Here is an 11033-nt window from a genome sequence, read left to right as displayed (position 1 = left end):
GTATGGTTATTTGTTGCAGGTTTTTACATATTTACAAGAGGACCTGTCACCCCCCGTGCCAGGGTGACAGGCTCCCGACCCCCCACACTTACCTGATCACGCCGGGTACAACTTCTTGATCCGGTCCGGTGACTGAGATGAGTCCGACGCTCATAGAGAATAGATGGGAGCGTCGGACTCACCATTCATTCTCTATTGGCATTGGACTCATCTCAGGAGTGCGCGCCTGGCTTCCGGCGCTGAAATCTCCACCACCGGACCAGATCAAGAAGCGGGACCCGGCGCGATCAGGTAAGTATAGGGGGTTCTAGCGGGGGTTGGGAGCTTGTCACGCCGTCACAGGGGGTGACAGGTTCCCTTTAAATACCTTGTGGGCAATAACTGCATTGCAACCACCACAGACACAAAGGGATCTCCCAAAATATAGGATACAGAATAACTAGCTGATTGGTGGGAGTTGTAGTGCACAAAGATATGTTGGGAGCTGCAGTTGTACAGCAGCCGCCTCCTTGTACACAACAACTCCCAGCATACCCCCTTGTGCACAACAACTCCCAGCATACCCCCCTGTGCACATAGAGGTATGCTGGGAGTTGTTGTGCACATATCTGCAATCGGGGGGGGGGGGGGGGGAGAATTATATTTGTATTTACGTTTTGTTTTTTTTTGTTGTTTTTTTAAACTTTAGTATTGAAATGGTATCGAGTATCGAAATAAAACAGCTGGTATCGGTATCGAACTCAAAATTCTGGTATCGTGACATCACTACATGTGACCAAGCCCCACCATGTCGGACAGATTCCCCACAGAGCTAGACAGCACAGCCTGGAGGAGGGGCGTCTGAATTAAACTCTATGGGGTACACAGGGAACTGCTCTAAGCAAATGCAGTAGATTTACTAATGCTGTACACTGAACTATTTTACTATAAAGTGGCCAACCCGTCTTGATGTTAATCCTTGCAATCCTTTAGAAGGAAGATAAATGGCTTCAATAAGTGAAAATGTTTATTGAGAAATTAACTGTTGGTCTAAAAATCTTGCATCTTATCGTCTGCAAATGGCAAGCTTTTAAGTGATGCAAGCTTATAATATATGTAGATTGCTCTTTAAGCCCAAGAAACAGACAAATTTCACACTTTATATTTATTCCATCTTAATTTAGCTTATTAAGTGTTACCCTAGCAACAAGAGATACCTACTTAACAGCATTTAAGTCCAACGTTGCGTACAGATAATATAAACACTTCATTCTCTCTGTAGTCTCTAAGTTGTGAGGAACCATGTACTGAGCAAAAATCCGTTCTACCAGCAACCTACAAAAGTGAGGGGGGGGGGGGGGGGGGGGGGGGGAGAAACAAACCTTTAGAGTGAAATGCACCAACAGTACAAGTAATGAGCGTTTGGAAGCAGAAAACCAATATGGACCTGCTGCCTAGGAGTTTTGAAGCTCCCATGATTGTAACCAGACAGATGATAACACAAGTATCAAAAGCAGAATTTCCAATTTCTACTTCTTTCATGTCATTTATTCTACTAGAGAACAGGTGTAAAACAGGTTCTCTCTTCCAACTGGACAAGACCGTCTATATTCCAACCTTCCAGGTTATCCATAACAGATAGGTTCTTTTAAGGGTAGCTTCACACGTACCGGATCCCCAGCGGATTTCATGCTGCGAGTTTGCAGCGAATCCTGGTATATTAAAGTTCTATGGGGTTACAGACAGGCAGCAGAATTTTCATTGCGCTATGGATATGTGACCAAGCCCCTTTAACCGCTCACATCCTGCAGCCACGGCCCACAGCATACATTACCTGCTCGGCGCCGCAGCTGTGTGTGAAGCTCCCGGCTGCCCTCACTCCTCATCAGCCAATCAGTGCTGCCGTGCACTCATTGGGCTGATGGGGAGTGAGGGCAGCCGGGAGCCTTACATAGCCACAGCGCCGCGCAGGTAATGTATGCTGCGGGCGACGGGATGCAGGAAGTTAAAGGGGCTGGGTCACATACCCATAGCGGAATGAAAATTCCGCTGCCTGTTTATGACCTCATAGAACTTCACTATACCAGGATCCACAGCGGATTTCGCTGCAAACTCACAGCATAAAATACGCTGCAGATCCGGTACGTGTGAAGGCACCCTAAAGCGGACCTGAAGAGAAAAGTGGTGTAAATAAGCCTTTAAAAGCTGGACAGGACTTCTCATAAGTAGAAATCCTCTATCAGAGTATCGTATAAGCAGATAAGAGTTAGTTAAGACTTCAAAGGAGAAGGCTTTAGGGGAAGTGATTTCTGACAGCAATAAAATGAGTCACTAGTGAAGCCAAGTGGTAGGGAAAGCAAATCGTATGCTGGGCTGTACAGCTAGAGGTATAACCAGTAGAAAGGAAAGATGGGGGGGGGGGGGGGGGTGATCTTGCTGTATAGAGCTCTAGTGAAACCACATTTGGAATATTGGCCTAGATTTATCTAATTTCACTGAGTTTATAATGTAGAAAGAATCCTGGGTGAAAATAAATTGCTACAAATAAATCAAAATTGCACTGAAACAATATTTTTAAAAAAAGTAACAAAATACTAACCGATCATCAATGCTATTCTGGTAATAAATATGAAGTAGTTTATCTTTAATCCAGGAAATTTGTTTTGCAGCCTCTTTTCCAGCATCAGCTTGCAAAGCATACTTCTTATAGATCTGAGCTAGGCCCATCAAGGCTTCTTTTCTTACTCTCCACTGATCAACAATAGAAAAAGAAATGAAAAGTTTAGTTTAGTTATGTAACTGGTAATACACTAAAAGCTAAACAGACAGCAGTTGTGTTTGACATCCGCAACTGTACAAAAAAACAAAGTTACAATAGCAGCGAGTACTCAGTCATCTTCCTCCTTTAAAACTTCACACAATGTGCTACTGGGCCACATGGTCAACCAGCACATTTTTACTGCTATGTGTGATGATGTGGTATTGACTGTGCAGTGTTTTTATGTGAAATTTTTTTAAACATGTCTAACCTGTCAGAACCACAAGGGGTCACTATATGCATCACAAACCCACAAAAGCTTGAGAAATCTATAAAAGAACATCAATACTCTTCTAGTTTTAGACTTACCCGCTTATCTAGAGTTCTTTCCCGAACAAAATTTAGAAGTTGGTCATTGACAAGGAGGAGGTCTTTCTTTGCAGCAGTTACTATAGACACAATGACATCATGTCTAATGGCTTCCTCTGGGTCATGGGACCTCACTTTTAGATACTCTGAAACGCAAAAATACATGGGTTAAATCTGGCACAATGTACCAAGCTCGAGAAGAGCACACATGGCAGATTTGTGACAAATTCCTGCTGTTGAAAAATCTATTTCATACATATGATTGGAGTTGTTTTTGTAAAATGTGCATGGATGTCTGCAAGCCCATTCAGAGGAGACCGACCACTACAGAAATTCCTGCAAGAAATGCCATATGTGAATAGACCATAAGAATAAATACGATTCCAGTACCTGTTAAGTCCTTGGCAGTACCTGTTAAGTCCTTGGCTAAATCTGGGTGGTTCATTAGGCAGTGGCTGGCAAACTTCACACACTCCAAGCGAATAGGTACATGTATATCATTAAACCTAGCAAAGACAAAGCACACATTAACCGGACAATAATGAACTTGCATGGTCATAGGGATTTATACAATAGTCTACTTGTGTAAGTTTGGTCTGATTTAGGCCAGTATAGCTTTCATTGTATACAAAAGCTGTTCATGCACCCCTTAAATAAAAGGCATACTAGCATAAAAAATACTAAGAAAAAAAAAAGTCACAAGCATCAAAAGTTCTGGAACTTTTTGACCATTGTAAAGGGTGATAAAGGTGCCCTGCAATTCAATAAACCGTAGATATAAAACCATTTACCTGCCCAGGTAACACTGCCAAAGAGGTTTGTTTTGAGCAGCCAATTCAGAATCCTTAGCTCCAAACATTTTTGCAAGAAGTTTTACCACCTGAAGTCGTTCTTCATTATCATTGCTCTGTGTCAAATGCATAAAAAAGGTTAAGAAAACATAAGTACCATTCAACCAAAATAACTAAAAATTCTTATTTATTATATTAGATTTACTTTTATACAGACTTCATTGTACAAAATTGTATTTTCAAGGAAAAATAAAAACAAGAGTCACTTCAAAAGAGTTTGTTTATTACTTTAAAAAGAAATCTTCCATGCCAGACCTGTCCACTGTTCGCAGCTGGTATTGCAGTGTGGCTTTATTAAACGGTTATTCTAGGAAAGTAATTTTTCCCCTATCAATAGGATAGGAGAAAAGTAGGAGGGTGTGTGTGTGTGTGTGTGTGTGTGTGTGTGTGTGTGTGTGTGTGTGTGTGTGTGTGTGTAGTCGGATCTCTGTATCGGGGGCCCACCAGCTCTGTTATGAATAGAGCCGCGGGTACTTTTCCCCTATCCTGATCAGCGGATCAGTCAGGGTCTAAGCATTTCCCCCCCCCCCCCCATACTCCATTATTTGTGGTTATATTTTGTTTTACTGGGTCTCTGTCTAGGTAGAGATGTTGGATTTTTGTTATTGTACATACAGTCCAGAGTCAGAGTGGTAGATTAGCCCTGGCTGGAACACCAGCAGGACTTATGGTGTCATTTTAGTGTTTTTAATGTAGAGCAGTATTTGGGGTGTTGTCTCCCTCATTTTACTACTCCTGTACATTCATATATTTCTGTGGTACTTTGTATCTATGTCAGTGTTATAATAAAGATTTTTGTGATGTGCTACCATTTTTTGTGCATATGCTTTTTTTCTTTTGAGAGGATAGGGTCTAAGCATTCAGACCGCCATCGTTTTCTAAAAAGAGCAAGTAGAGAAGTGCGCAGTTGAGTGCGCTCTGTGCATACAATCAAGGTGGTCCCATAGATTTATATTAGAAGTGTGTGTCTCTATGTCTCAGAGGTGAACGGCATGGCACACCCATACTTGGCATGCACTTTTTCTTAATGACAGTGCCCACTTATTATGGAAGCTTCCCAATGAAGAACTGCTACTAACTGGACAGACACTCACCTTAAGCTTAAACTCCAGCTGAGGTAAGACAGAAAGGAGCAAATGGCTATCAATGTTATATAATTCCAGGATCAAATCAAATACATGTTCAGACAGGTCACTGATTGAGGTTTTCCCAAGCATGAGGACTTGGTTAAAAAACTGCAATAAATAGAAATAAAATGAATGCAGAATGAGTTTACTTTTTATAGACATACAGAAGGAATTAGTTGTAAAGCTGCAAATATAGAATTAAAAAACATTTCTAAATATTCTTGAAAAAAAAATTCCATTTAGTGTAATCAGCTTCTGTGTAGAGCCGTGTATGGCTGCTTGGTTAAGCCAGAAAGGGTCTATAGAGAGCCTGTTTACAAGCTATGATTGTGTGTGTATATTTCAGGTTGCAATCCCTGTGTTCTCCAGCAGGGAGAAAAATAAAAACCCTTGTTCAATATGTCTATGTGAATAAGATAACATGGCTACAAAATTAAATCAGGTTAAAAGATGGAAAAACTAGTTTAGTACTGTGGTATGTTGGTTGTTATTCTAACCACAAAGCCATACTTCTGCCACCCACTGTGCAAGGAACTGCAGTAACGCCCCATATAAAAGGCTGTCCTTGGAAAAATGCAACTATGTTTTTCACATCCCAGTTAACAACCCTTTACATGACTGAGGTTGAGCTGAAGTTCCCTGCACAGCTGGGTGGCTGGTTTACTGCACTGCGGCCCTTCATTCTGACTGACTGTGGAGATCCCAGAGGTTAAAGCCCCATTATCATAGGGACTGTTGGACCACTAACACTTATCCCATATCCAAAGGATAGGATAATTGTATATTCATGGGGTGGTTAGACAGCTAGGACCCCGAGCAATCTCAAATACAGGGCCCAGTGTCTGTTGAAATGCAGTAGTTGTGTGCATTGCTGCTCCATTGCCTACAGGAAACTGCTGTTAGTTGTTGTGCATCAGAAGTTTAAATAAATGACATTAACACTTTACGCAATGACATTGCCTGGCAATGGGACATCACTTGATAAAATGGGAACAATCCTGTTGCTGGTTTACCAATATCTACAGTCAATTGCAAAGGTGTGAATGGAATTTCTTAAAAGTGTAGTAGCTTAGAAGGCATGTTTATTCCCGTGAGGTCTAATCAAAACGTGTAAGAGTGTATGTCTCTCTATCTACAAACACACACTATATTATAATAATATATACATATATAAACACAAACACAAACACTGGAGCCACCATTATAAAATGCATTAAAGTGACACTGTCACCCCCTTTGTGCATTCTGACATCTATACACAGGTGTAAAGGGTAAGATTAGCGTTTTTTACACCTTATTTCATATCATATGTCACGCCACTTAGCCCCGCCCACAACGGCACCGTTGGCCCCGTAAAGGGGGTGGGGTCTAGACCTTTCGTCCAGCCTGTTCCAATGGCCGACGAGGGGGCGGTGCCAACGGTGCAGTTGAGGGCGGGGCGAAGAGGCGCTAATGTTGCGAGGCCACGCCCACTTAATACAATCTGCAGTTGCTAAAAGGACACTTTTTACTTGAACAAACACCATGACGTATGATATGAAATAAGGTATGAAAAACGCTAAATTTACCCTTTACACCTGTGTAGAGATGTCAGAATGCACAAAGGAGGTGACAGTGTCACTTTAAAGTGACACTGTCACCCCCTTAGTGCATTCTGACATCTCTACACAGGTGTAAAGGGTAAATTTAGTGTTTTTCATATCTTATTTCATATCATACGTCATGGTGCTTGTTCAAGTAAAAAGTGTCCTTTTATCAACTGCAGATTGTATTAAGTGGGCGTGGCCTCGCGGCACTAGCGCCACATAACCCCGCCCACAACGGCACGGTTGGCCCCGCCCCCTTGACGCCCATTGGTTGTCCAACGTAAAGGGGGTGGAGTCTAGACCTTTCGGCCAGCCTGTTCCAATGGCCGGCGAGGGGGCGGGGCCAATTGTGCCGTTGTGGGCGGGGTTATGTGGCGCTAGTGCCGCGAGGCCACGCCCACTTAATACAATCTGCAGATGATAAAAGGACACTTTTTACTTGAACAAGCACCATGACATATGATATGAAATAAGGTATGAAAAACACTAAATTTACCCTTTACACCTGTGTAGAGATGTCAAAATGAACAAAGGGGGTGACAGTGTCACTTTAAATTGTATTCAGTCACTCCTAATTATTAAGGACAGAAAACTGAACAACTTCACCTTACAGCCATCAAAGCATCAATATTAAATAATGAATACTACTTGGCATAGCAGAACATTGGGCATATTTAATTCATAGTATTACTACAAATTACCAGATCACCCTGTAGGCGTCGTAAAATAATATCATCCACAAGGGACTTCCAAACCTATAGCCTGTTAGCACTACAAAAGGAGTTTATTTATTTAACTAAAAACAAATAAATCAGAAAAATAGAAAATAAATCCAATCTTACATTCGTAATGTACGGTTCTATAGCTTGGGCAGTTCTCTTCAGCAGAGCTTTTGCCAAGTCATAGGCTTGCTTGTTTAAATTCTGAAAAGTAAAAAACATCCCAATTAGTGGGGACAAAAAAATACAAATCTTCCAAAGATACAGGAGGAATGTATATTAGCCATGCAAAGAGTTTAATGGTGCGTTTACACAGACAGATTTATCTGACAGATCTTTGAAGCCCAAACCAGGAACAGACTATAAACAGGGATAAGGTCATAAAGGAAAGACTGGGATCTATCCTCTTTTCAAATCCATTCCTGGCTTTGGCTTCCAAAATCTGTCAGATAATTCTGTCTGTGTAAACGCACCATAAAGTTTGCTTATCAGCGCTTCGATCCTAAATGATCAGACTCAGTTTAGTGATTTATGGCTCTATTACACAGGGTGATTATCGTGCAAAAAATAGATATATTAATCTTTTGAGCTGACCAAAAAAATTGCTAATGGTTTGCTAATCTTTCGGCGTATGTAGACAATGTTTATTTGTTATTACGAGTGTTAGTATACTATAGTATCTATCGTCACAACAATACAACAGTCAGAAAGGGTTACTAAATTTCTATGCAGTGGACCGAAGCATTTTCAGTGTCCTGTATAGCACACATAGGGTACCAGAAAAATAAAATAAAGCCGGCCTTAGCAGGCATCCAAAGGAGAAACTCATCCTGTTACAGGTAAAGATCAGTACAGAACATGTATGCACTTAGAAACATAGTCACTATTATGAGTGGGTAACTGCCCAGCCGTAAAGCTACCTCAATATAGCTAAACTAAACCAAAAAAAAAAAAAAAAAACAAGAACTGAGCAATGTAGCAATAATTTTTATTCAAGTACAATAAAAGTACATAATAGCAAAAAATTAATTAACCCCTTCACGTCAGCAATCTGTATATATACGTTCTTATTGCACATACCCCGTGCAGTAGGAACGTACATATACACGTTCCTGACTGACAGGGGTTTTTCTGATGAGAGCGGGATCGCTGCAGAGAGAGCGATCCCCCTCTCATGTGTGTCCAGCACCGGAGGTAATGAGAGTCAGCTGCGATCCCGCAGCCAACCCTCATTAACTCCTTAGTGACCGCCGATATGGCGGTGCCGCCGCTGCATTTAATCTCCCCCACAGTGAATCCACGGTGGGGGGGGAGATGAAATAAGTAAAATCAGACCCCAGATCAACCCCCCTAGTGCTCCGGTAACTAACCCCCCCCCCCACCCCCGCGGCGGCCATCAGATCCAAGATGGCCGCCGCCATCGCTGTGAACAGACTAATGTCTGTTCACAGCGATGGAAATGTAAAAATGAATGAAAGCCCCATGCTCTCCGCCACCGGAGGTAACTGAGAGCATGGGGCAGTGATCGGGGACCCCCCTGTGGGGTCCCAGTACAAGCGATCGGCGGTATATACTATATACCGCTGACCGCTTGTGCCATGTGCCGCCGTCACTTTTTATCCCCTGTCACCATGAATGATTGGTGACAGGGGATAAAAAGTGAAGTGTCCTGTCCCCCAAGTCGACTGTCCGTAACCACCCCACATTACCTGTAATCTCATTTTTTTATTTTATTTTATTAACTGCTCTATTCTTGTAACTATTACTAGCTGCGGTTTTGCCCCAGTAAATTGGCGCGCCTTCCCTTCTGAGCCCTGCTGTGTGCCCATACAGTGGTTTATGCCCACATATGGGGTACCGTTGTACTCAGGAGAACCTGCGTTACAGAATTTGGGGTATATTTTTTCTCCTGTTCCTTGTGAAATTTTGAAATTTCAAACTAAACCAACATATTATTGGAAAAATTCGAGTTTTTCATTTTTACTGGCCAATTTTGAATACTTTCCTGTAATACCTGTGGGGTCAAAATGCTCACCTCACCCAAAGATGAATTCTTTGAGGGGTGCACTTAACAAAATGGGGTGGCTTTTTTGGGGGGGGGGGTTCTATTCTGCAGACACTACAGGGGCTCTGCAAACACACCTGGCACTCAGAAACTTCTTCAGAAAAATCTGCTTGGAAAATGCTAATTGGCGCTCCTTCCCTTCTGAGCCCGGCTGTGTGCCCATACAGTGGTTTATGCCCACGTATGAGGTACAGTTCTAGGAGAACCTGCGTTACAGATTTTGGGGTGAGTTTTCTCTACTGTTCCTCGAGAAATTTCAAACTAAACATACATATCATTGGAAAAATTTGAGGTTTTCATTTTTACTGTCTACTTTTAAATAGTTTCCTCTAATACCTGTGGGGTCAAAATGCTCACCACACCCCAAAATGAATTCTTTGAGGGGTGCACTTTCCAAAATGGGGTGACTTATGGCGAGATTTTACTCCGCTGGCACTACAGGGGCGCTGCAAATGCACCTGGCGCTCAGAAATTTCTTCAGCAAAATCTGCATTGAAAAAGCTAATTGCCGCTCCTTTCCTTCTGAGCCCTGCTGTGTGCCCATACAGTGGTTTATGCCCACATGTGAGGTACCTTTCTACTCAGGAGAACCTGCGTTATAAGTTTTGGGGTACTTTTTTTCTCTTGCTCCTCGTGAAATTGAGAAATTTCAAACTAAACGAACATATTATTGGAAAAATTTGAGTTTTTCCTTTTTTTCTGTCTTCTTTTGAATACTTTCCTCTAATACCTGTGGGGTCAAAATGCTCATCCTTCCCCAAGATAAATTCTTTGAGGGGTGTACTTTACAAAATGGGGTGACTTATGGGGTTTTTTCTCTCTGCTGACACTACAGGGGCACTGCAAACGCACCTGGTGCTCAGAAACTTCTATAGCAAAATCTGCAATGGAAAAACTAATTGCCGCTCCCTTCCTTCTGAGCCCTGCTGTGTGCCCATGCAGTGGTTTACGCCCACATATGGGGTACTGTAGTACTAAAGAGAACCTGCGTTACAAATTTTAGGGTGCTTTTTCTCTTATGTTCCTTTTGAAAATGAGAAACTTTAATCTAAATGTATATATCAGGGGTCCTCAACTGGCGGACCGCGGAGGCCAGCTGTCCGGACCCCTGGTCAGACCTCCTAACCGCCCCGGATCCGGTCCGTCCCGCTCCCCACCGCACTGCCTCCCGCCCCATAGGTGTACTGTCCTTAGATGTCAGTACGCCTGTGGGGCTGGGGGCAGTGTCGGTCCGGCCCCCGGCTGATACGCGCTCTCTGGGGATGTCCCGGGGATTCCCCAGCAGAGCGCGCACCACAGACCTCAGTGTACGCTGCCGGCCTGTCCTTCCCAGAAGTGCAGGCCGGCGGCGTACGCGGAGGTCACTGATGCGCGCTCTGCTGGGGAATCCCCGGGACATCCCTACAGAGCGCGTATCAGCCGGGGGCCGGACCGACGGGAAGAGACGAAGACAGCCGCAGCGGGGAACGAGGTGCTAGGTGAGTTGTTTTTGTTATTTTTTTTTTTTCTGTCTGGGGGGCATCTACAAGGGGAGAGCGCACAGGTGGACTATATACTACAGGGGGGACCTCACAGGGGG

General features: G+C 43.1%; 1 protein-coding gene across 5 annotated transcripts in view; it reads right to left on the bottom strand.

Annotated features, from left to right (window-relative positions):
• Positions 1–11033, bottom strand: part of PDS5B (PDS5 cohesin associated factor B) — a 108506-nt gene that overhangs the window by 31795 nt on the left and 65678 nt on the right. For 4 of the 5 annotated variants that reach the window (XM_069969900.1, XM_069969899.1, XM_069969902.1 and 1 more), the window contains 7 exons: positions 7513–7593; positions 5052–5192; positions 3898–4013; positions 3497–3612; positions 3107–3252; positions 2579–2730; positions 1201–1314 (listed from right to left, as the gene is read on the bottom strand). In XM_069969900.1, coding sequence (XP_069826001.1) covers positions 1201–1314; positions 2579–2730; positions 3107–3252; positions 3497–3612; positions 3898–4013; positions 5052–5192; positions 7513–7593 — 866 coding nt within the window. The remainder of the gene's footprint in view (positions 1–1200; positions 1315–2578; positions 2731–3106; positions 3253–3496; positions 3613–3897; positions 4014–5051; positions 5193–7512; positions 7594–11033) is intronic. The other variant, XM_069969903.1, reaches the window with a different exon arrangement.

The sequence above is a fragment of the Dendropsophus ebraccatus genome, chromosome 5, assembly GCF_027789765.1.
Source record: "Dendropsophus ebraccatus isolate aDenEbr1 chromosome 5, aDenEbr1.pat, whole genome shotgun sequence".
Classification (NCBI taxonomy): Eukaryota; Metazoa; Chordata; class Amphibia; order Anura; family Hylidae; genus Dendropsophus; species Dendropsophus ebraccatus.
This window is presented reverse-complemented; position numbering and strand designations above follow the sequence as displayed.